Source organism: Temnothorax americanus, unplaced genomic scaffold, assembly GCF_048541705.1.
Source record: "Temnothorax americanus isolate GAGA-0224 unplaced genomic scaffold, ASM4854170v1 Scaffold86, whole genome shotgun sequence".
NCBI lineage: Eukaryota > Metazoa > Arthropoda > Insecta > Hymenoptera > Formicidae > Temnothorax > Temnothorax americanus.
In genome coordinates this window covers 249,784-276,689 of record NW_027509809.1, presented here as the reverse complement: position 1 = coordinate 276,689, position 26,906 = coordinate 249,784, and the positions used below count along the sequence as shown (strand labels likewise).

The 26,906-nt window shown below is 37.0% G+C and overlaps 1 protein-coding gene and 1 long non-coding RNA gene across 4 annotated transcripts in view; one reads left to right on the top strand and one right to left on the bottom strand.

Annotated features, from left to right (window-relative positions):
- LOC143907676 (uncharacterized) overlaps positions 1–25,878 on the top strand; it is an 89,094-nt gene extending 63,216 nt beyond the window's left edge. The window contains exon 2 of the long non-coding RNA XR_013259947.1: positions 23,598–25,878. This is a non-coding gene — a long non-coding RNA (uncharacterized LOC143907676). The remainder of the gene's footprint in view (positions 1–23,597) is intronic.
- Rempa (intraflagellar transport protein rempA) overlaps positions 1–26,906 on the bottom strand; it is a 35,640-nt gene that overhangs the window by 4,458 nt on the left and 4,276 nt on the right. The window contains exons 1-12 of one of the 3 annotated variants that reach the window (XM_077424536.1): positions 23,068–23,501; positions 16,472–16,719; positions 15,933–16,251; positions 15,247–15,466; positions 14,483–15,064; positions 14,116–14,404; positions 13,773–13,893; positions 11,504–11,995; positions 11,126–11,412; positions 10,766–11,042; positions 9,752–10,656; positions 3,046–3,101 (exon numbers count right to left, since the gene is read on the bottom strand). In XM_077424536.1, coding sequence (XP_077280662.1) covers positions 3,046–3,101; positions 9,752–10,656; positions 10,766–11,042; positions 11,126–11,412; positions 11,504–11,995; positions 13,773–13,893; positions 14,116–14,404; positions 14,483–15,064; positions 15,247–15,466; positions 15,933–16,251; positions 16,472–16,719; positions 23,068–23,331 — 4,060 coding nt within the window. In that variant the 5' untranslated portion in view covers positions 23,332–23,501. Of the gene's footprint in view, positions 1–3,045; positions 3,102–9,751; positions 10,657–10,765; positions 11,043–11,125; positions 11,413–11,503; positions 11,996–13,772; positions 13,894–14,115; positions 14,405–14,482; positions 15,065–15,246; positions 15,467–15,932; positions 16,252–16,471; positions 16,720–23,067; positions 23,502–26,906 lie in introns of those variants that run through there. The other 2 variants (XM_077424535.1, XM_077424537.1) reach the window with 2 other exon arrangements.

Here is a 26,906-nt window from a genome sequence, read left to right as displayed (position 1 = left end):
GAGCGGGCGCGAGAGACGGGACGCTAGCCTGCTCGAAATGCAGGAGAGAATGGTGCTTCGCCTGACATGACCGGCAGGTCCAAAGGCTAGGGCAAGTCTTCCAATTATGGCCCGCGCGGAGGCAATTTAGACACAACCCCTCTTCGCGAACAAGGTGGTGCCGTTCCTTGGCCGAGAGCTGTATGAAACTGGGGCACTTAGCCAACGAATGCTGTTTCGTGCATTTTGGACACGCGGCGCTTTGGGCGACGAGCGAAGTGGTCGATGCGGCCCTTGACGAGTTTGGCGGAGACGAGACGGGCGATGCAATTGAAAGGCCAGAAATCGACGCGAGAACGCGGCAGTGCTCCTCGATAAATTTAGTTAAGTCGGTATAGTGAGGAATCTCCTCCGACCGATGCTCCGATTTGAACTTCTCCCGCAACGAGCGAGGAAGCTTGTCCGATAAAAATTTGAAGAGTAAGTAATCCCACGCGTCCGTGGGAAATCCGAGCACTGTCAGCGCGCGCGTATTCTCCAGGAACGTGTCTAATAATGCACACAGTGGTGCGGCCGCTTCGGCCTTTAAAGGTTTACAGTTGAGCATCGAGTCTACGTAGCGATCGACCAGCTTCCGCTTGTTTTGATAGCGCGAGATCAAGGCGTCGTATGCGATCGCGTAGTTGTCCGCGGTCAACGGCAAATTTTTTACGACCCCGAGAGCCTCCCCCGATAGTGAAGCCAACAAATATTGAAACTTCTCAATGGCGGAGACGCCATCCCTTTCGTGAATCGCCGTGTTAAACAACGCGATGAAAGACGGCCACAGAGCGAGATCACCCGTGAATTTAGGGAGATCGATCTTCGGCAGTTTGATCGCGGAGTGAGGTACGGGCGGAGCACCCCGCAAGGGCTCCCCGCTCCCCCGCGCGGGCACGAAGCTTTCGTACCTTCCTATAACCGCGAAACGCATTTTATCAAATTCCTCCCGTATCGCGTCTTCGATGGCGAATTCCTCGTCCGTGGCGTCCTGTATCACCTGGAGGTGAGCCTCCTCAAAATCCTGAACTAATTGGGGTACCGTCGGATATCGAACGATAAAGGTCGGTCTCATAGCTACGTTGTCTACCGCGAGCATCAAATATTTATGTATTTCCTGCATGCGCCGCACGCACAGCTCGCGCCGCGATTTGCAGCCCCGAGTCATTTTGAGATCGAAGTGCGATACTCGATATCTTGAGTTGAGAGCCGATTGCGAAATACACGGTACAAATATTATTGCTCTCGTCAGCCGTTAGCGAAATGCGACACACAACGTGCGAACGAAGCAACGAATTTGAAAGTCGACAGAGTTCAGGGGATGGCAGCCAGCACAACAAACGCAAGAAATATCTCGCTCTGGAATGCGGAGACCAAAACAACCGAAACAATGAGCGAACACACCGCGCCGCTCTCCAAGGTCGAGGGAGGCGGACGACTCGAGTTCGAAAACAAAAGATCGACTACGATGGAATATTAGAATATATTCTCGAATATTCGATCGCCCTTTGCACATTAAATTTTCTCTGCGAAATCTGCAACAATTATGCAGAGTTTCGCCGCAGAGATCAAATGTGGAATAATGGTACGCGCGCCGTAAGGTACAATTACGCGGATTTCGACGTCGCGATGCGCCTAAGCGACGAACGGACGAGAGAGATCTCGCAGGGCGAACGTGCACGCACCGAGTATTCCAAATCGCTAAGGGCTGCAATGCTTATGCAGCGATTCGCGCGAGGGATCGAGGTAATGGCGTGCGCGCGAACGAGACGACGATTACGGATATCTTCGCCGCAACGTGCCGAATGCGATGAGCGGACGAGAGATATCACACGAAGAGCGCACGCCGATTATCCGAATTGATGTTCCGATGGACAAGTGAGATCGACAATCAATTGATGCAACGAGTAATAGCGCACGCACAAGCGAAATTACAATTTCGCGGATATCTTCGTCGCAACGTGCCGAGTGCGACAAAGGACGAGAGATATCTCGCAGGGCGAAAGTGCACGCGCCGAGCACACGGTGCAAAGATAATCGAAATTCGACGCTGTCGAATGTGCGATGCGGAGTCTGCAACGATTATGCAGAAAGTTAGAATAATGGCGCGCGCGCCAACGAATCTACGATTATCCGTGGATGTCTCTGTCTCGACGTGCCGATGCAACGAACGGACGAGAGAGATCACGCGGGGCGAAAACGCGCATGCGACGCTTATTCCGAATTAATAATACTGCAATGATTATGCAGTGATTAGCAAGGGGGGCTCGAGATGATGGCGCGCGCGCAAGCAAAACGACAATTACGCGGATACCTCTGTCCCGACGTGCCGAGTGCGACGAAGGGCGAGAGGGATCACGCGGGATGAGCGTGCACGCACCGATCACTCGATACGAGAGCGAAAGTGCTCGAATAATGGCACGCGCACAAGCGAAAAATACAATATTGCACGCACCGATCACTCGATACGAGAGCAAAGTGCTCGAATAATGGCACGCGCACAAGCGAAAAATACAATATTGTACGCGCCGATTAATCGATGCGACTAAGAATGATTAGGCGATGTTCCAATCGAATCGCGCGAAAGGTCGGCGGAAGTTTCTAGACGCGAGAAAGTAAAATCCGGCTCGAAGGACCAATGCTCGGGGGGGGGGGGGTATCAATCGGTCCCCGGATTCGCGATTGGCCTGTATTAGAGTGGTTCGAAGGACCAGAGGGACAATCCCCTCACGAATGCAAGCGAAATTACGTGCAAGAAAAGCGGGATAAATCAAGCGAAGCGACTCACCGTATCGCGGCCCGGCGCCCTCCTGGGATGGTCTCTCGGCCGATCTCGTCTGTCCTCTCTGGTGGCGAATCCTCCTTGACAGCGAGCAAGAGGCGTGCAGGCAGACAAGGTAGCGGGCAAGCAAGCAAGTGAGCAGCAAGCAACACAAAACGGGCAAGCAGGCAAACGCCGTTTCTAATGGATTCTTCGAGCGCTCGACTGTCGCTGATACTCCGTCTTATCTTGTCGGCGATTCTTACGAGAGTGTCGAGTGCTCCGGCGTCCGGCTGGTCCGGCACTCTCTCGGCTCGCGCTCCTGGAAGTACGGCGCGAACGAGTACTATTGTCCCAATAATTGGGCCTGCCACCCGTGGGTGGGCAGCACGAGTCGGGTGAGTCGCGCGAACACCTGTCGCGGTCCGCCAACGTTTCGCGCGAGTCTCAAACCGACGGTAATTTTACGATTATGAGCTTACTGACTAATATACAACGAGTATCAAACGCAAATCAACCATATCAATATTATACATGTGCGACTTACTACTATCTTACAATTATGTGCAAACGAGCGCCAACCAAAAAGTGATCTCTAACATTTGAACAAAACCAGACAAATAATTTTTTTTTACAGTAAATTTCTTGCAGATACTTTCGATCCCGCTCAATAATCAAAAATATCCATATTTCTTTAATTTATGTCACACATATCAGTCGCTATTTACTTATTAAACAAATAAATATTTACAGAGTTTGGAGATTAGCATGACTATAAAAAAATTCAAATTATTTGATCTATATCAAGGAAACCTCACAAAGTGTCAAATTTTGATTGTAACAAAACATAAATATACATATTGGGTGTCCCAAAAGTCCCAGAGCAATCAGAGAGATATCTCGAAAAATATGGAAGATATAAAAAAACGTTTTAGACAAAAATTTAAATACACCTATTTATTGGCCTTAGGCCTGTTCGTTTTCGCTGCACTTCTGAACTAGTGCAATAAGTTAGAATAAAATAAGTATATTTTCTTTCATTTTAACTTATTGCGCTAGTTCAGAAGTGCAGCAAAAACGAATAGGTTTCTTATCAGTTCTATGCGTCGTTAAGGTCAAGTCAGCGTCACGTTGAATTTTTTATAAATTGGACTCCTATTTTTTATTGCATAATCTTGTCATCCTTGTCAAGACGTTTCCAAAACACTGTCATAAAGCTTTCTTTTGTTAAGAATTTTCTAAAATATTTCAAATTTTATCATAATTTTTTTAATTTAAAATATAAAGGATCTCGTAAAGTATTCACTTTTTGATGACTTTACCTTCATCCTTTTATACGTAGAATAATGAAAGAAATCGATTGTTGCAGAAAAATACAAATTATTTTATAAAAATTAGATTTGCATTTTGTAGATGTATATTCAATTTTACAAATAGCCCAGTCAAATTAGATTATTTTTGGGCGTTTGAATGAAAAAATTGCCGGCAAGCTGGAAATTGGTATACAGGTTCATTTTAGTGTTCTTTAAAACATACTAAAAGTCCCTATACATAGAGCGTGAGCCGGCTGCGCCATCTTGAAAAAAAGAGTACAAAAATGGGTTTTTTGCGAATAACTCGGAAATTATTAGTTTCACGGAAAAGAACATTCAGAGCGAAAATGTAGCTGATAAAATTCCTCGCAATTTGGTTTTTTGTAGAACTTTATACGACTATTAGTTCCCGAGATAGATTTTTTTGAAGCATAGGGCAAATGAGGAAAGAGCTGTTTCTTTGAGCGTTTTTTCAAAATATCTCAGTTCTGGCTGTCCAAAAGTAAAAAATGCATACAATAAAAGTGAAAGAGAATTAAATTACCTACAAAATGCATTATTTATGTTATACCGCGCAACTAATATTTCTGGAAATATCGTGTATTTAGAAAGTACAAAAATTTGGAATTAAGTAAAACAATCATTGGAAATAATGAGAACAAAAATTGTTAAATATTCAATTATTTTCATCTAAACTCATGTCTGAAAAACAATTTATGCAAATAAATTTGCGATTATGCGTGCGCACACATTTGTCATGGGCCATATGCTGCATTACAAGCATCGTTTATTATTGGGAACCAATAAAACAGCGTGTCGACTTAGCCCCTGTCGACTTAGCCCCGAACGTCGTTTTTTACTTTTGTTACTCCAAAAATATAAAAATTTTGACAATATGCAAAAATTATTATCGGATTCGTATAAAGCATCAAATTTTCCATCAAAATCACTTATCGGTAGATTCGCAAGAGTAAAGCTCGATGAAAGAGTAGACATTTTCGAGAGATCAGAAAAATTACTTTTTACTATCAAAAACACTTATGTCGCGTTAAAAATTACACTATAACTCAGAATGTTACCAAATTCCGTTGATAATACTGGTACATAAAGACGCATTTACAGTAGGAAAGGCAAGTTTCTACGATAGATTTAAATTGGCAAAAAGCCTAGTGTCAAGTTTGCCTCGTTGTCGGCTTAGCCCCGGTCTCCCTTATTTTTAATATCCGTAAAAGAAACGGTTTTTAGGTACACTTTTTAAAATGGCGGACTTCCAAGTTATCTTTTTTAAAAAAATACACATGTTTCTTGAAGTTTATTAAATTATCTTCAAATGATTTTTTATTTGACCTTCTGTGTGATGAATACTTCCAGAGATATAGCCTTTTAAATATTTGTTTATGTTAAAAACTTCTTAATAATTTATAGTTTTTTTACAAAACATGACATAAAATTACTTTAGAAAAAATAATATCGACATTTTTTCAAAAGTTTATATGCATATGTATGTGATCCTGCAGTAGAACCGGTTTTGAAATAAAAGTTTTTAAAAAATTGTCATTTCAATTATGCCTTTTAGATACACGGTTTTTAGGTACACTTCTCAAAATGGCGGATTTCAGAGTTATTTTAGGTTACATGTACGCAGTTTTTTATGTTTTTATTGGTTTAATTATTAGTATATCAAAAATAAATATGCATCCTTTACTTGCACTGTGTGCTTGCCTCTGCATATGAAACAGAAATTATATTTGTTGCGGCCACTTTCGACGTCCTATATCTCGAATACTACCCGTCTTAAAAATTTAACCCAAAGACCAACGGGAAGCTTACATCATGTATAATAAAATTTGAAAATTACGCCGACCGCAAAAATTTCCAAATAAATTTTTTCGACAGTATTTAAATTATTAAAAATTACGGTAAACTGAGGAAAAAAGAGCAACATTATTCTAGCTTCTGTTGTTGGTATAATTGTTGGTCACATATTAATGTCGAATATACTGTTTTTTAGGAAATTTTATATAAACTTCAAATTTGGTCTAAAGCATTTTGTACGTATCTCTCATAGAAACTGAGAAAATTACAAAAAAGTGTGGCAAACCCTATTTTTTTACAAAAACTCTTAAGAAAGGCATAATTGAAATGACAATTTTTTAAAAACTTTTATTTCAAAACCGGTTCTACTGCAGGATCACATACATATGCATATAAATTTTTGAAAAAATGTCGATATTATTTTTTCTAAAGTAATTTTATGTCATGTTTTGTAAAAAAAAACTATAAATTATTAAGAAATTTTTAACATAAAAAAATATTTAAAAGGCTATATCTCTGGAAGTATTCATCACAGAAGGTCAAATAAAAAATCATTTTAAAGATAATTTAATAAACTTCAAGAAACATGTGTATTTTTTTTAAAAAAGATAACTCGGAAGTCCGCCATTTTAAGAAGTGTACCTAAAAACCGTTTCTTTTACGGATATCAAAAATACTATTAGTCTTATGCAAATCGGTCAAAAACCAAAAAAATAAAAATTTAATAACCTTTCTATTTGATTTTAACAATTTTTTACGTAGAACTACCCATTTCCGACTTATATTGTGAGGAACTATTTATTCTCATAATTTCCGAAAGTCAACATTTTATTTAACCCGTAATATTTCCAGAAATATTAGTCGCGCGGTATAACATAAATAATGCATTTTGTAGGTAATTTAATTCTCTTTCACTTTCATTGTATGCATTTTTTACTTTTGGACAGCCAGAACTGAGATATTTTGAAAAAACGCTCGAAGAAACAGCTCTTTCCTCATTTGCCAGATGCTTCAAAAAAATATATCTCGGGAACTAATGGTCGTACGAAGTTTCACAAAAAACCAAATTGCGAGGAATTTTATCAGCTACATTTTCGCTCTGAATGTTCTTTCCCGTGAAACTAATAATTTCCGAGTTATTCACAAAAAAACCCATTTTTGTACTCTTTTTTTCAAGATGGCGCAGCCGGCTCACGCTCTATGTATGGGGACTTTTAGTATGTTTAAAAGAACACTAAAATGAACCTGTATAACAATTTCCAGCTTGCCGGCAATTTTTTCATCCAAAAATCTTAATTTGACGGCTAAAATGTAAAATTGCAAATGTAAAAATAATTATTATTCAACTCCTTTCATTATTCTACGTATAAAAGTATTTTGGTAAAGTCATCGAAAAGTGAATACTTTATATGAGATGTTTCATATTTTATATTAAAAATGTGATAAAATTTAAAAAATCTCAGGAAATTTTTAACGAAAAAAAACTTTATTATAGTGTTTTAAAAACATATCTACAAGGGCTACAAGAATATGCAATAAAAAATAGGAGGACTAATTTATAAAATTCAAAGTGACCCTGACTTGATCTTAATGACGACACGTAAGATCAAACTGATCAAAATGAAATAGATCAGAAATAGGTCAGTAAATAGATTTTTTTTAAACCTTATACCTTTTATTTAAAACGTTTTTCCATATCTTCCATATTTTTCGAGATATTTTTAACTGTTCCGAGACTTTTGGGACACCTTATATAGGTGAGATAAATAGATAAATTTAGAAATTATCAAATGGGGAATGCAAGAAATATTGTATCTCTTTGAGGAATATTTCAATTGTGAATACTATAAGATATAATTATGTTAAGGTAGGCGTCTCGCTACGTGCTAGTCATGTGACTGTTTGTAGGTTTTTACGTTCAGAAATATATTTCAGGCAATTTTTGCTAAGTAAAAAATAATTTTATGAATTATGGTGTAAAATTTCATACGTGACAAAGTATGTTACTTTTTCCAAATTATGTGATTTTTTTCATTTGACTCCGTTTTGATCAGCTGATCATGCGAGTCGTCGAGAAAAGTTACAAGTGAGATTACATCTCCTTTTCGATTGAATTTTGACAATTACTGAGAAAGGGTTTCAAAACGCATGACAGGGGTGTCAATCGGCTTAGTTTACACCGTGCGACCTGATCGCGACCTGACCCATGCCTTGACCTAAAATAGGCTGCTAAACAAAACGTTTACACCATGTAGACCTATGATACTTTTGGTCAAATATAGATAAAAATCCAGTATCCAGTATCTATTGATACACTCTCTGCACTTTAGGCGGTCTTTAGGTCACCTGCGACCTGCGTTTACACGCGTTACGTCGTGTGACTTAATTTAGGTCAGGGCACGCGAAAAAGAGACCTGACCCAAGCGAGGTCGCAACCGTTTACATCGTCGCGACCTATCGTGTTTAGGTTGAATATAAGGTATAGGTCGCGGCCTAAACGCACGGTGTAAACTAGGCAGATTCGGCTAAGAAAAACGAGCCTCATAACCTGCAACTACAGTGATTAGCCAGCGGCGTTGCCATAAGTCTTCCCAACCTCACCTCGACCAAAAAATGTCTGCTCGATTACCGCATTTTCACTAAAATAAACTAAAAAATTAGCAGCGAAATCTCCGGTAAACTATATATTTTATGGTTGCATCGGATTCTTCGAAATTTAATGTACAAAAAGCAATGTTTTTTTTCTCACTTCATCTGATCGAAAAATGCGAAAATATGTGATTGAAACCGTGATAGAGCCTTCTCTTTTTCTGGCCGTCTGTATGAAGTAATGCAAAATTTGTGATTTTCGAGATCGATTTTCTAGAGTAAATAGTCGGTAAGGAGCCACAGATAAAATCGACTGCAAAGCTGATCATATAATTTGATATAAAATCCGAAATCGAAAACTTTATCTAATACATGCCCTGACGAGACGACTACCGGGCCTTAATGTTAATATAGTAAGATTTCATTTTAAATATATTATAATAAGCATATTCATTGCTCATGTTTGTAATAATTGTGCTTATACATTACAAAAAATGCTATAAAAATATATGGCATGATAACTCATATATGTAGACATTATAGAAATGTCGAAATATAATTATATTATATATATATATATTATATTATTCATGTGTACACCGTCTGCTGCAAGTAGTGATTTCTTTAACCGTAAAAATTATAATTGTTATAATTTCTCATAAAAAATTATCAATACATTTAGATTAAAAATATCATTTTATTGTATATTTATTATAGTGATTTCGTATAAGGTGTGCAAATAATTATCTTTTTAAAATGTTTCTAACGTGGTGTTAAATAGAAGTATTTTTATTATAAAGCATTTTTTGATATCTCAAAGTTTTTGAGATGTAATTAAAAAAAAACAAAAATTTCTCTACCTATAAGGAATGATTTCAAGCTTCTCCTTTTTTCCCGAGAGAAATAAGGTCCGTCCGCAAAAGCTCCGGTCACACCATTATGTTGATTTCACGCTTTACAACTTTTTCGGCTCTAACTAATAATTTCTAAATTTATCTATTTATTTTATCTATATAAAGTTTTGTTACATTCAGAATTTAGCATTTGGCGACCCCTTGTCAGTATAATAATCTTCCGAGGATAAAAAGGTAAACACGATCAAGCAGTTTAATACTTTGGACCAAATCAAGACTTTTTTTATCTTTATTCATGGCTATATCAAACTTTCTTTTATTTATCTACTATTTAATTCCTCGCAAATACTTTCACGCTGTCAATGTTACTTATTGCAAAAGAACCAGCATCTTGGATTTACCTTTTAATATCCAAGTAGCGTTTAATCGCCGACATTCTATTATTCACCAGCTCCACCGCCCGATTGTGAACATTCGGATCTCGCGGAGTTACCACCTTGGACAGACACCTGTTCGCTTGATTCAGAGCGTCCAACGCTTTCTCATAATTCTGAAACTCGTCGATCTCCACCTGCGCGCATGCCACATAAAAATTCGCCAACAGATCCATGGCCTTGCCCTTGGAGTAGAAATTGATTATGTTCTTCAGAATTTCCGGTTGATTTTGCCAATCCAGAGACTGCAAATAGTTGCCTGCCATGATATAGATCTCGCGGTTCCTCGAGACTTGCGCGAAAAAGCAGATCTTTTCGGTGTCGCTGGACTTGAGCAACGCCTTCATGGCGCGTAGCTTGTTGCCAGCCTGCGTGAATTTTTTAGTCGCTAGATGGTAGTTCCCCTGATCGAAAGCGATCTCTGCGATTTTCTCAAGCGTGGAAATCCTCGTATGCTCGCGCTCCGTGGTGTTATTGCTCTCTTTTTCAATAGTCAATTTCTCCGCGAGCTCTTCGCTCAACACGACGTTATGCTGCTGGATCAGATCCAAAGCCGCCATATAATCTCTGCCGGTCGCGAGCAGATCTACCGCCTTGTCGATCTGGTCATTCTGCATAAAATAGTCCGCGCACTTGTGGATCAATGCCGGATCAGAATCCGCGTTCACATCCATGATAATCAGTTGCAACGCGCTGTATTGTCGGGTTCTAAACGCAACGTCCAAAGCTTTATGCAAAAGACCAGCTTTATGGTACAGTAGTACCGCGCGATCCGGTTGATCATTGTCCTCGTAAAACTTGGCGACGTCTATCTGCGAGTGCCGTGACGCCAGGATAGCTAGTGGCCACAGTTCTTCCAGCATGTCATGCTCCTACAAATAATAAATATCGAAAAGACTCGCTAACTCTTGTCAAGCAAATCAAAATGGGATAAATAAGGCGTTACAAGCGAACAATTTTTAATACAATCAAATGCCTCACCTTGCATAGCCGTATCGCATTGGTATAGGCTTTAGCAACAGTGTAGAAATGAATTGCTTGTACCACATTATTCTTCGATTCGTAATGCGCAGCAAGATGGTACGCCGCCGCGGCGTGATTTGTTCTAGTCACCAGCTCGCACACTTCATCCTCTCTATCGAAGTAACAGAGCAGCCTCGTCATCGATAAAGTATCTTTTGCTTGTTCGTAAAGATGTAGAGCGGTCTCCATGTCGCCAGTCGACTCGGTGTACTGGGCATGCCAATTTTTAATCTCCCTGTGACAATATCAATCTGATTGCATTGCAACTATAATTACTCTCTAATCGACACATGCGATTAATACCGCTAAATCACTTACGGTTCTTCGGAATTATTCAGGTACGTGAGTAACTCTCGAGGCCTCGTCAAGAGCATTCTGGGCACTTCAAATCGATGGCAATCGGCTTTCGTGTACATATCAATAGCCTCCGCCACTTTACCTTGTTGTTCCAACGCGTGAGCGTAATTATAGTAGCTCGTTTTTTCGCGAATCCTATTTTCGTTACTAGCCAATTCGATCGCCTCTTTGAACTTATTCCGCGCCTCGTACAGCCGTCCTAGTAGATCCAAACGTTTTGCTTCTCGAAACAGACGTTCAGCATCGGTCTGCAGTTTAGAGCGTCATACAATCAATATGATATTTCGGATATGTTCAGCAGCACTCGTTACATACACGCTTATGTATTTAAAAACTTACATACAGACCAAGCTCGACGGCTAAAATTCCTACTTGCGCTTCCAAGCTTAAAGTATCGTCTTGCATCGCTTCACGTAAGGCCCGCGCGGCATTGGCCTGCTTCATATGACCCAGACAAAGGAGAGCCATGTTCAACTGCTTCGTTTTCACGCACATTTTGGCCAGACTCTTCCAGACGGCCTCATTCTTTATAGATTTAATGGCTTTAAAGGCCTCTTCCATATTCGCCACGCTAATATGATAACTAAAGTCCATCACCGCTTTCCTGGTAACGGAATCACACTCTCCTAGTTCCTCAAAGTCTCTCATTAATAATCGCATAATCTTGCTGCTTCTATCCAGACTCTTTTCAGAATTTAGAATAACGATGTGCGGTGAGTGTACACCTAGCAATCGACAATTCTCATCAACAATCGGCTTCACGTCCTGTATGACGATACCATGATCCGATGTCGCGAATAACGATACCAACACTACGGAGTCCTGAGCAGTCTGCAAAAAAAAGGATACCATGATTTATTAAATATAATCGCCGTAGAATCAATCAGTGTATAATCAATGTATTAATTTTATATTTTATCCCTATCTTCTTAGTCCTAAAATCTTGTAATTCATAATCAGTCGTATACAAATACATAAGAGTAAAAAGTAAATTTACTATTAAAGAAAAATCAATGTATCCTTATCAACAAAAAATTATTAATATTGTTTTAAAAATAGTTTAATATTCCGCATTAGATATGTATATATAATCAAATCTCCTTTAATTAATCTTTATTCATATCAGAATCAAACACTCTATATGTATCTTCAATTTTTTCTTTGTATCCATTCATATTTTAATAGCATTTTAATGGATAGAATAAAAGTATCATACAATCACATCCATAACTTTATTAGTTACTTTTATTTTACGTGTGTGTAAAGTATTGAGAGATCAGAGGTGGGATTCTGTAACTTCTTAACGATAGTTTCGGTATCGTTGCGCAGCTTTTTTGCCATACATAATACCTGCGCAACAATACCAAAACTGTCGTTAAGGATGTATATCGCTTATGTCAAAATAAAAGGATGAAGCTAAAATTGACAGAGATTGTGCACTTATATCTCCCAAAAACCCGCCATGTTAAATTTGTGAATGATTGTCTGACCCATTTCTGAGAAGTTCGCTTTTAAAGTTACAGAAATTGTATATATAAACATACTCCCTATGTAAATATTATATTATGTATCTCTGCTCCTGTACAGTAAAAATGAATTAAATTTTGATGGTACACTTCTATGACATCGAGAATTGCAATTACGGTTTTTTAACTTTTTCTGTTTATATATATATTTTTTTTCAATTTTTTAAAATGATTTATTTAAACAATATCAAGTACAAAAATGAGACAAAATTGCGATTTTTACACTTTTTCTGTCAATGATAACATGTTGTTTATGAATCATTTCTGAAACTAGCTAATCAAGAAAACAAAATTGTACCTATTACATATAACTATACGTAAAACCTCCTTAAGGAGTTACAAAATCCCGTTACAGTGCAAAAGGAGAAATTTACACTTTGTAGACTACCGATGACACACAGCTGTTGAGATGTAAGAATATTAATCTTATCGACATACTATTAGCTATTGCATGTAGTTGTTATAGATAAAAATATAAGTAAAACGTTATTTGGCAATGTAAAAACAATTGTAAACATAATTGAGCGGCACAATGTAAACAGCATAATTAAGCGGCATTGATTACTATCAATATAATGAGAGATTATGTGGAAAATATTTTAAAATGTATTATATAAAAAAAAATACATTTAAATATAACACTTGAAATGTAGTTTATAATCTATTTTATTTTAGAAGAATCTTAAGAAGTGATAGTTATCGTTTCAAAGATTAAACATACTTGTGTTTAGGATATTTTCAGTTAGAAATAAGCCGCTATTTTTAATTATCTGAGAGAATAAAAACAAAATGTAAAAGTTAAAATTTATGGTGTTTATTGATAAGAAAAAGGTGTAAAAACCCTACACTAAAAAACAAGAAATTTTTACTTTAATACTGACTTTATACTGACATTCTCGTTTGCGGTTTAAGTCATATCATAACTGTAGTTTGTTTCAATCAGATATTGTTATAGTTCAATACAAATCAAAGCGTTAAGTTGCGGAAGCTTCTGCTATTAAAAAATAATAGGGAATTTAGCTCTAACAGGTATATAGATATTTAATCCGAGATTCAACTGTAGACAAATTAGCAGACATTACTCGATTATTGTCTTTATCGAAGCTCTTAGAATCCAATTGTTGAGCTCGACATATCAGTAGCCTGGGATCCTCCACATCCCAGCAGTGCGCTGTGACCAACCTTCCTTTGCATTGGGCAGCTCTAAAAGTAACGTAGTACCGAAATGTTATTACTCTTGCATATTACATTGTGCACTAATGCTGCATTAATGGAATATGCAATTGCCTTTATATAGGTAAACGTATGTGTATTAGGGATACATACACAATTGTGGGATCCAAATGGATTAATGGAAAGTACAATTAATTCTGATCTGAGATTCGATTCGCAGTTACGTCGAATTTTCTCAGCTTCTTTACTCACAACATGGAGTCATCGTCAACGATGTCGTCTGACTCTCCGAAGTCGAATTCGTGGATCTGATCGCTCTCGATGTCCCAGATATATAGAACCGAACTAGGCATGAGATTTGCCATAGCAACAGTGATCGAGACGCAATGGCAATCCGAATTACATTTGGCCTCAATGATCTCGGCGAAATCGCTAATCGCTTCGTACGTTGCCATGGCGCGAGTATGTAACTTAGCTTCGTGTTTGCCTAGATTCCAAATCTTCAAAATGCCATTCAATGACGCTACAGTTAAATAATGTCCTACAAAGAATTTCGAATGTAACATTTATAATAGGGATAGGCAAGCAATAGAGATACCTTATCGTTAGAGTCTTTTACCTGTCAATTCCATCGTGATCGGTTCGCCCTCCTCTGGTAAAGTGGGAAGTGTCTGAATAACAGAGCCTTCTATAGATCGCAGCTGAATAATCGTTGGAGTCAACACGATCAACGTGTGCTCGTAGATCAACATCTTTTCTGTGTCACAGTTGATGGTTGCCAACACACTCGTGCTAAGATTGGCACCTTTGTTGATACTGTTGACGACGATTTGTCTACTGGAGGAGACGGCGATGTATTCCCGTGACACAGCGACGACCTGCACCTGAATCTCCGTCTTTAGTGTATATGTCTGGTTATCCATCTCGAGCAGAATCTGCGTCGGGGTGAGTTGGCTTGCGCAAACACCGTCGTTGTACACGGCGCACATCGGTTGCTGATGCAGGATGAACACGTTAGTGATACAGTTAACAGCCAGAAGGGAATTTCGTGATAAACCGACACCCCACGCCAGCTGCTTCACCGTGCCGTGAATCGCGCAGGACTCCGGAACACTCGGCCAGGCATTCTCATCGCAGTCGGGCACACATTTTTGCTTCCACAAATAGATTGTACCCAAGTTGGAGCCAGCGGCCAAGGTGTCTAAGAACCGCGGAACATTATTATTTAGTTCGCTGTCCTCAAATTTACCTCAGTAAAAGTAACGGCAACAATTAAAACGTCGTAAAATTAAAATATTAATAAATTTTAATAAAGAGACGCTAGTCCACACACTTGATATGAGATAAATTTTGCTTAGAATTTTAAAAATATTGGTGTTTTACCATTGCCTTTGCAAAATGCCAAGCTAGTGCACATTTCCTGAGGAGTTGCGACATTTCCATTGGATGAATCTGGAGGCGACAGAACGTACGTATCGCCGGTGTGAAGATCCCAGCATCGTACGGCAAGCTCTCCCGTGAGTACAGCCAACGTGTTTCCGCTAATCCAGCACAAGGTGGTACCGGTGATTCGCGATGCATCGGTTCTGCCACTTAATTTTACCTGAAACGATACATTGGATAGCAATATAACATAGTACGTATATATATATTGTTGTTATATAATCATGACAATTAGATTTAATCTGTCTCAATTAAATAGAAGGTCTATATTTGTCTATGATACTTATTGTTATTACTATTACATTGGTTATTATGATATTATTTCTACACAGAATTAAAGACTTTTGTCACATATTTAAATTCTACAACAATCAACGTTATTTTTTACATTTTTTTCTTGATAACGGATAACGGATAACTACCTACCATTCGAATTATTATATACTTTATGAATAAAAATCTCTTTTTTTCTCTGAACATTGAACCTGTCAAGAACCGACGATAAGAAATACAATAAATAATCAACGATATTGATCATTGTTGTAAAATTTGAATATAGTACGTTCTTTAATTTTAAGTAGAAATAATATGTAGATATGACAGTGATAAAACACAACGGCATAAACCTTTGTCAGCTCTGTGAGTTCTCCGCTAATCAAATCTGCTTGAAAGTGCCCGATGTTCAATCCCTCTGTCATAACAATGATAGAATCTCTGGTCTGATGATACAATAGGCAGTGCAATGCTGCACCATTGGTACTAAGAACTTCCTTGCACTGTCCTTGAGCATCAACAAAATATATGATGCCGTTTACAGTACCGATGTAGAACGTATGGTTATCCCGCTGTGACGAAACTGTCGTTGGTGCAGCAGTTCTCGGACGCCAGGAACTGAACAAGTCCAAAGCTCTCTCATCACCAGCCACTGCCGCCTTCGCCAAACCACTGCAAATGACAAATTGCGCAATCAGATATTCAAAAACAATCAGGAATACCATCAAATGTTCCTTTGCAAGTTTTACTTGGAATAGCCTCTTTGAGATTCGATATTTTTCACCATACTAGCTTGTAATAATTGTGAAACTATTATGAAAATACAAGCTGCTTTGTTGCAATTTAATCTGCTTTTGACTTATTCGCTTAAGTATGTAATATATTATTGTACCTAATATCAACAGCTGGTTTTGGCGGAACTTTCCTAAATGCAATTTGCGTAAAAGATTCCTTTAGCTCGTGATGAAACACCATAAAGAGCTGCCCCCTGGAATCCATCTTCCAACCAACTATAGATCCGCCAGTATCTGCAGATATTAAGCGGCCACCGTACTGACTCCACTGCAGAATCGTGATAGACTCTCGATGAGGGGTTACTACTATGTTGAATTCCTGAATACCAGTGTCCCCTGGCCATACCTGATAATAATAATTCAATGGTACTTATTCCTGTAAAATTCGTAATTTATTGCATATCCCCGCAGGGTTCGCAATCTGCTACCCTTCTCCTCTCACTTTAACCCTTTGGACCAACGGCTTAACGTCTCTTTCCGAAAGACGGAGTCCAGTTTTCTCCGCACAAGAGCCTATCTTGCACGGAGGGGCGCAGCTATCGGAAAAACATTCCATGTTTCATGGCTCTAGTGGACTCAAACCTGGTTCCTCAGATTACGAGTCTGGCGCTCTACCACTAGACCACACTGCCGCCCCAATGGTACTTATTCATTATACATATAGGTGTCAATTGGAGTTAGCTCCAATTACACTCGGATAAAATTGATATTCGTAATTTGAATCATAACTAATAAATGCCTCTAATTTCAAATCGGACCGCATAAATGTTTTCGTAGATTAAACATGTCGTAACCGGTCTTTTTCTACTCGAGTTTCACACTATTGAGTCATTTCCGCTTTTCCAATATTTCACTTACCGATCAGCGACAACAACCCTTGGTTTACCCAGGCATTTTTTCGGGATTTTTGAGATTGCTCGCTCGCGATGTACACAGAACCTCGATTTTTCAATTAAAAAACCAAGGAATAAAATTGGTAATCATCGATTCTCACCAAATTCAATATAATAATAATAAAAATCAGAACAATTACGTAGATTTTTTAAGACTGAAATCGTTAACCTTTTTATTAGGAAATTCTACCCCTGTTTTATATACAATTCTTTAAAATTCGGTCAATTATTTTTTGAAAAATTAAAGAAATTAGAAAAACCGGTTTCCAGAAGATCGGTAACGAAAAACTATACACCCTATAGCACTCCCCGGGAAATTCTACCCCTACTTCATATACAATACTTTCAAAATTGGTCCAATATTTTCTAAGATTACCCCGAACAACAGTACAAACTTTTCCCCTTTATATAATAGTAGAGATGGTCTTGACCTTGACATATGTTGTTGAGATCATGGTTTTAGTTTCATTTCATATACAATTCATTACATTAATCCACATGGTTCCACATGGAGTTTCTAACTTTCCACATGAAACGAGATCCATCCCACACCATCCAGTGCATGCAGTGCAAAACGAGGTCTATCGTTTACAGTTTGTTGTCTATTTTACAGTTTTATGGAAAGTTGAAAACCCATGTGGAATTATTTTATGTTAAGAATAATCACTGTACTTTCAAGTAAAAGAAAATTGGAAGTAGCATCTATATAAATATCAATTTAACACTTTTTTAATTCTCATGACAACAGAGACTATTCATTGCCTTCTGGAACCTAGAGTGTATATATATAATTAAAGTAAAGCTTCAGACTATTATGAGAGGTTGCTGTTATACTGTACTATTACTGTAAATTCCATGCACTTTTACGTCACTATGCACGATCCCTGATAGCACAGTGTTAGTTGGTGCCGTCATGATGCCGTCGTGTTGCTGTTAATATGCACGAAATTCGTGTATATTAACAGCAACACGACGACATCATGACGGCACCAACTGACACTGTGCTATCAGGGATCATGTGCGTCTACATCATGTCAGTATAACAGACATCCTAACCACGCAACTGTCAATTTTAGTACTTAATAACAATTTTCCTAAAATTGAGAGCGACAGTTTTAACTCGCAGATTCATGTTTTACGCACCAAAATACACAAAATTGTGAATAAGTTTCAGCTAAATCGGTAAGGAAGCCCCTCTCCTTCATATTTACCATATATATATATATATATATATATATATATATATATATATACACGTCTTTATTTCAACTATACGCCAAGAAAGGACTTGTTTTACATTTCTTACTTAAACACATCCACACATCCATCCACACATCCATCCACACATCATCCATCTTTCTTCTTTACCTACAAGCCGCAATGCATTGTTATTTACAACCGTTATATTTAAAGCTGTTTCCATTACTATATACTCCTACTCACGCTCCTTTCCAATTTCCCTCTTCCCTTCCTCATTTTTCTTTTCCTTTATCCTATCTTTTTTATAGCATTTATCTCTTCTTTTCCATAATCTGTTTAACACCTTTCTTTTTTCCATTCTAAATTTGTCATCGCATATATTCTCTAATCTTTCTCTGTTATTCGGATCCTACCTAAATTCTCAAGCCACAAACTTGTGATATTGCACTCGCTTATATAATGATCTAAGTTGTTCCTACCTATCTTACAGAATCTACACTTAGTATCTTCTTCGTCTAGCCAATATTTATTTGTATCCTCTAAATTGCCGCACCTTAATTTTACCATCGCTTTAATCTCATCTCCTGTTTTTACTTTATCCAAATTTTCTTTTAATAAATAACTGGGTGTTTTGTTTCTCACCTCTATCTCTTTATACCTTGTATTATACCTTGCCTCTAATATTTTACTGTTTATTATTTGCCCTTGAATGTCCTGTTCCCTTATTCTTACTAAGCCTTCAGTATTTTTACCTTCATCATCTAATTCTTTTATTATTACTTCTAAGCTCCAACCATTGTTATTATAAAATCTTTTCTCGTTCCAAATTATAAAAATCCTTTTTCTTTTTAGCCATTATGTCTTTTTCCTCCCAACATGCCTTTACTAAACTTCCGTCTTTTTTCTCTCTGCTTGTTTCCTCGTACCCCATGGCTCTCATACCCCAACTAATTTTTAATTTCTCTAATCCTAGTTCCCTTGATATTACATACCTCGGTGTACAAAAATCTAGTCTAAACACCTATCTTACATAATCCATCATGACTTTTTCCAACTCCTTTTTTCACTCCACCCCCATATCTCTGCACTATATTCCATTACAGTTTTCACTAGGTACTTAAAAAGCGTCCATCTCCTACTAAAATCATCTTTGCATAATATCTCTCTCCTAAACCCCAAACCCTATTTGCAGCGATCCATCCTTTCCTATTTAGTTCTTTCATATGTTCGACATAATTACCTTTCCTATTAAACGTGAATCCCAAATATTTTAAAAATTTTCTATTTCTTCAATTAATTTATTGTCCCATTTCCATGCCATCCTGTTTTTTTTACTTTTACTATTAAATACCAACACTTTTGTTTTTTTGTGTACTTAAAATTCTATAGTTTCCTTTCTTTTAAAAATCTTTTTATCATATATATCATATTATAGAATTAAGTACAAAAAACACAAAAGTGTTGGTATACATATATACTAGCTGGCTACCCGGGCTTCGCCCCGGAGGACATATGTAAATAAGACACGCGAATAGTCTCTCTCTCTCTCTCTCTCTCTCTCTCTCTCTCTCTCTCTCTCTCTCTCTCTCTCTCTCTCTCTCTCTCTCTCTCTCTCTCTCTCTCTCTCTCTCTCTCTCTCTCTCTCTCTCTCTCTCTCTCTCTCTCTCTCTCTCTCTCTCTCTCTCTCTCAGAGAGGACTGGGGATTTTTCAAGAATGAAAGAAATGCAGTAGTTAAACTTATTAGGGCAAAAAAGAAAGAATATTATGAGAATATGATAGATAATAATAGGAGTGATCCTACAAAAATGTGAAAAACTTTGAAAGAATTAATTGAAGGTGAGCAAAAGGGTTCAGAGAACATCGATAATGTAGATTTTGAAATATTAGAAAACATAGAAGAATGCAATATAGCTGATAAATTTAATATATATTATGTAAAAAGTATCAGCAACATTGTGCAATCTATTAGTAATAAGGGGATAGAAGGCACAGGTAGAAGACCTATTTATGTAATCGAGAATAAGGGAATTATGGAAAATTTTGAGCCAATTAGTGCAAGTGATCTGGAACAAATTGTTAGGGAACTACCACGAAAGAACGGAACAGAGGAAAGGATAAATAGTGATATACTGAAAATGGTGCTACCTGTGATAAAAGATGAGTTTGTAGGAGTAATAAATGATTCGCTTAGGACAGGTAAATTTCCAGAAGGATGGAAAACATCCACGATAATACCGATACCAAAGGTAAACAAACCAAAAAAAGCGAGCGAGTATAGACCGATCAATATGTTACCGATATATGAAAAAGTATTAGAGTTAGTTGTAAAAAAACAGTTGGAAAAATTTCTAGAAGACAATGAAATAATAACCGAATACCAATCGGGATTTAGGAAACAGCAGTCGTGTGAGACAGCAATTCAAAGTTTTATCGAGGAATGGAAGTTGATAATTGAGGAGAAAAAAATGGTGGGGGTGTTATTCCTGGATCTTAGGAGAGCGTTTGAGACAATAGATAGGGTAAGATTAGTGGAAAAATTATATCAGTATGGAATAAGAGGAGTGGTACTGGAATGGATAATATCGTATTTAAGTAATAGAAAGCAACAAGTTAGATTCAATGATATATGTTCTAAAATAATTAAGACAGTATATGGCGTGCCACAGGGATCAGTATTAGGACCTCTATTGTTTATTTTATATATAAATGATATAGTTAAAGTCTGTCCGGAGGGAAGTATATTTAGATTATTTGCAGATGACACGACCGCAAGTGTAACAGGAGAAAGTTGTGAGGAATTAGAAATAAAACTAAATATGGTGCTCGGTATACTTGAAGAATGGATGAATGTGAATATGTTAAAAATGAATGCAGATAAGACCAAATATATGATAGTTAGAAGTATAAGAAAAGAAATAAAAACAGACATAATAGTAAAAAGTTTGGATGGAACTATAATTGAGCGTGTCGAGATAGCGAAACATCTCGGTGTAATGATCAATAGTAAACTCCGTTGGGTGAATCACTGTAATTATATGTTAAAGAAAATAGGGAAAAAAGTAAGTTTTCTGAATAGAATAGGAAATGATATATCGGCGTACACTCGATGTACTGTGTATAAGTCTATCATAGCGCCTCACTTTGAATATTGCGCAACGATGTTAATAGGCATGGGTGAGACGCAACTGAATCGACTGCAAGTGGCACAAAACCGTGCCATGAGAGTCATACTGCAATGCTCGCGATATACAAAGGTAAAATTGATGCTGCAAACCCTTAAGTTTATGAATGTAAGACAGAGGCTAATGTACAATGTATGTATTTTTATTTTTAAGATAATAAGAGGCATAATGCCAAAACATTTAAGTAATAGGATAGAAATAGTAGGAGATGTGAGTGGACGGCAAACGAGGCAGACTGAAAATATTAGAATTCAATATCGCAGGACGAGAAGCGCACAGAAAAGTATATTTTATGAAGGTTTGAACATGTATAACGCCCTGCCGATAAAAATTAAGCAATGTGAAAGAATTGAACCTTTCAAACGTAGGTTAAGAGAATATATTGTACCTCATGTAGAGGAATTAATTTAAAGATATTTTATGTAAGAAATAGCCGAGAAGGCTAATAAAGCTCAATCAATCAATCAATCTCTAAAATGCTATAAATTGAAAAATATTACTTTTTTATCGACTGAAGTTCAATTCTGTCGTATACAATTTGAGATTCACTCAATTATTTCCTAAAAAATTGGAAAAATTTCGTAACCATTTTCCAAAAAGATACCGGTTCTCAAAAAAATCGGTAACGAAAAACTATCCAGTTTATAGCACTTCCCGGGAAATTCTACCACTGTTTTATATACAATTCTTTAAAATTCGATCAATTATTTCTTGAAAAATTCGAAAATCTTTTGATACCGATTCCCAAATAGATCGGTACAAAAAATTATGTACTTTATAGCACTTCCCAGGAAATTCTACCCCTACTTTTTATGTACAATTCTTTGAGATTCTATCATTCGGAACCGGTTTCCAAAAAAATCGGTAACAAAAAATAATACATTTTATAACACTCCCCGGGAAATTCTACCCCTACTTCATGTATAATTCTTTGAGATTCAATCAATTATTTCCCGAAAAATTAGAAAAATTAAAAAAACCGGTTTCCAAAAAGATCGTTAACAAAAACTATACACATCATAGCGCTCCCCGTAAAATTCTACCCCTACTTCATATGTAATTCTTTAAAATTCGGTCAATAAATTCCCAAAAAATTAAAAAAAATTTCCGTACCGGCTTCCAAAAAGATCGGTAACAAAAAATTATGCACTTTATAGCACTCCACGGAAAATTCTACCCCTATTTCATATACTTTTGGTAAAAATTCGGTTTAAAGGTTTGGGCTGGGCGTTGATGAGTCAGTGAGTCAGTGAATCAGTGTGTCAGTCAGGACATCTTTCTTTATATATATATATATATATATATATATATATATATATATATATAATTACAATATATATATATATATATATATATATATATATATATATATATATTGTATGTGTGATACCAAACATATATCTAGTTATAATACTAACTCGTAATTCTCCATTCTCCCAACCTGCCGCCAGCCAAGTTTTCTCAGGATGCCATCCAAGAACAGTGACTTGTGCTACTGCGTGTCCCGGTGACTCAACGTCCTGCACGGGTTTGCCTTGATCATCATAGATGATCACAAAGCCACCCTTGTCTTGAGAATATGCGGCAACGGCTAACAAAGGATAATTATTGTGCCAAGTGGCGAGAGTGCTTATTGAGGCACTTTCAGGATTTTGCACCCGTATGTCAAAATACAAAGCCATGTTTATCACATTACAATACACGTAATACACATAGTAAATTTAGTTACAATTTAACACTCTCTATTATAGTCTTTTCAAAATACACTTTGCATTATTAAATAGAAGTGTTTGATGAACAAATAAATGATTTTCTCTCATATTGATAGAGCGTGATCTAAATACTATGTTGACAGTTGTCATCGGTTGCCATAGAGACCAACGCCATTGCCAGAGCCAGAGACACGGCCATGTCGGCCATTTTCAATTCAGGAAGTTAAGGCGTTAAGGGGATGCTAAAGCTAAGGCCGAACTTCCTCGACGTCGGTAATGTCAACTCTGTCAACTAAAGCAAAGGCCGAACTGATATTGGAGACCTCGCGTGGTGACAACGCGAAACTCCGGTTTCAGTGTTACCAATTTATTTCAGATTCTATGAAGTGGTGTATGTCCGTACACGTACACACACCACTGAATTGCTCACACGGACGCACGGTGGAGAGACATATGCTATAGACGCGGCAACGCCGCGCGGCGTTGCCGCGTCTTGGATTCTTTAGCAATACGGCCTGAACCTGAAAATGCTTTCTGGCCGTCCGCGTAGCAGAAGGCAGTAACGTATCAAGGCTGATAAGCACCCGCTTTTTATAAATTACATATATTCTTATGCACACATGCGTATATATATATATATAATATCTATCTAATTATTATGTGTATGTTTATAATTGTCTGATGACAAATAATAACAGTAGCACAATTGAGAATGTGAATTAAGTATACATAGTATATATTGACGCGGGTACTTATTAGACTTGGCAATTTACTGCATCTCTTGCACCTCAAATAATTTTTTTCTTGTAATGTAAATGAATGATGTAAAACTATTTCAAAGGATCTATCGATCCATTCTTGATGGGGTAAAACAATAACTTCTATAACACAAATGCAATAAATATTAAATTTATATAGTATTGATTTATTACACTCAGTCTCTTAGCATCAGAGTAGAGGGTAACGCAGCTGATGAACAGTATAGATAACAAACTGAATAAAAATCTTAATTATTATAACATAATGATATTAAGAATTAAGATTTTTATTCAGTTTGTTAATTATCTATAACTGCATAACGTGTGCAGTTTACGCCGAAGCGGCTGTTTTAACGCGAGCGATATGTTTCGTCGACGGATAATTAGCTAATTATGATTGTATACAGAATACTGGATATTTGCGTAAAGTATCGTTGCCTCGCGAATAAAGTCGAAGGACCGTCGAGAAGAGGAAACTCGCAGTGCTTTCATTTCCCTTCCGAGTGCGCTTTTCAATCTTGTATCCGTTTTCGCCCTCGTCTTCGTTTCCATTGTTAGTATGCGACAGCCGTTACTGCACTCCATGAAGAGTATCATTGCTTTGTCGAATAATACATAAGCAAAAGAGATGTTTTTCCTTGTGCTTAGAAATCCAAACAGATTTGATTTCGAGAATCATAAAGAAATTGTATTGTGTTACTTTCTTTCCATCGCGGCGAGTACCTTCTAATCGTTTTTATACATTTATAGTTTACAAGTATACAGAGTACTCGAAAAGAAAGAAAAAAGGTGATCGTCGCGTTTTTTTTCACAGAGACGGGCAAACGTGTAACTGTGTTCACGTTGCCCGACTAAATCAAACTCGGATGCTACTAAGTATTTAGTTTTTATCCATTGGGACTTTAGGGTGCCGCGAATGCTGATATCAAGAATAATTATAATTTATCTTAGTGGAGTACGTACATCTTTTCGGCTTAGAAACGAAGACGATGACGATCAAACGAACGCTTCCGTTCTTGTCCCAAAATTGTTTTCGTTTTCTTTTGTAGCGAACGTTTCGAGGAATTTGCTTACGACGGTTCGTTAGCGGTAATTAACGATTATACGGAGCCGTCATATTTTACACAACGCGTCGGGAAAAAATTGAATGGTTTCTATATGTATTCAGAGAATGTTGATTCATCATATTATTCTTTCAAACTTGCTTTCTCCTTTTAAAAATTTACACCAAGAGAAACTTTTAACATCTTTATTTTTTAAAAAAGAAACGAAAACCGTAGAAGAAAATTATTAAACTTATTTTTATCGTGTTGGAAATTCATTCAATTTTATCGCTACGTGTCTCAACTTCTCTTGTTAAAAACAAAAACTAATTTATAGCTTTATGATTTTACATATAATTGTTAAATTTCAGTTTTGTCAGATGCGATTTGTGCGAGCTTATTTAGTGGAGCAAATATTTTGTTGCGTTTTTTAGAAAATGTTCATCCGATCATTAGCGAAGCGACGCGATCCATTTATATTCGATCACGAGGGACTGCGCAAATTTTCGCATTATTTGCGGATTTTATAACTTTATTGACAAGTATAAGATCTAAGATCTTTCGCATAACTGATTTACGATTAAACTTGCGCTTTATTGAGGCTCAGATGTACACCCGTCTGTATCACGTCAATAAAAATCTGGCTGCAAAACGTGTATGAATTCATTCGTTTAGCAAAGGATGCGCGTTGACCTTAGAAGTGCACGTTGGAATTTCATCCGGAGGGAAAAAACTTTGTCGCATTTTTTTAATCTTTCTGATTCTCAAAATACATTCTTCGTGTATATTTTTTTGTGCAATGCTCATAATATTATTTGATTTTTGTAGATTAATTTTCTTTTCATGAAATATATTTTGGCAACTATGCCGTCTATAGAAAGAAATCTGTCGGACCTGTGCTAACTCGGACCACGTGCGTTTCTGACGTTTAAATATTAGTGAAATTCGGCTAGAGAGAGTGATTGAATTCTCTTAGAAAACAAAAAAATGACCTGTCTCGTTTTTTGATAGAAATTCGATAGAGATGCTAAATATTAATTTATTAGGTGCGTTCGGGAAGACGCTATTAGTGCTATTTGCTTATTTTATCCTTGTTTTACACCTGATGAAGCGATAAAGATAGAATGATGCAATAGCGCTAATAGCGCGCTTCCCGAACACAGCCATTGTGTTATAAATTCGACGTTCGCTTTTCGCGTGAGACTAGCTGGCATCGGCTTCCTATTTCGCTAAACGGGCCTTTTTCAGTAGGATACGTTTCTTTCATTATAATATAGAGAGGAGAAGAAGCTATAGGGATAGATACACATACATTTTGTACGACAATATCGAGGGTCTATCGTTTGTATTACGATTATTTTTTCTCTGGGCCCGGAGCCTCGTCCACGATGACGATATCGCGGACACGGGATGTCTCCAGGATTGTGCTCCGATTACTTTGTACTAAGAATAATTTTGCATAAATTTTTTTTGTGCTTTTTATATCACATGTATTTTTCCAGCAAAGTTCATTTATAGAATTTACGCGATGGAAGATATATATAAGACGTACCGCGCCAAATCGGACACCATTTGGGTTTTGCATCTCCAATTTTTAAAAAAATTTTTTATGTTATAGTATTAGTTGAAAAATACCTCCATGATTTTTTTCAAATTTTTTGTCGAATTGTTTTCAAAATATCGATTTCTGAAAAATTACGTTACATTTTTTTAAACGCCCATAATTTTACGAAAAATGGGCCAA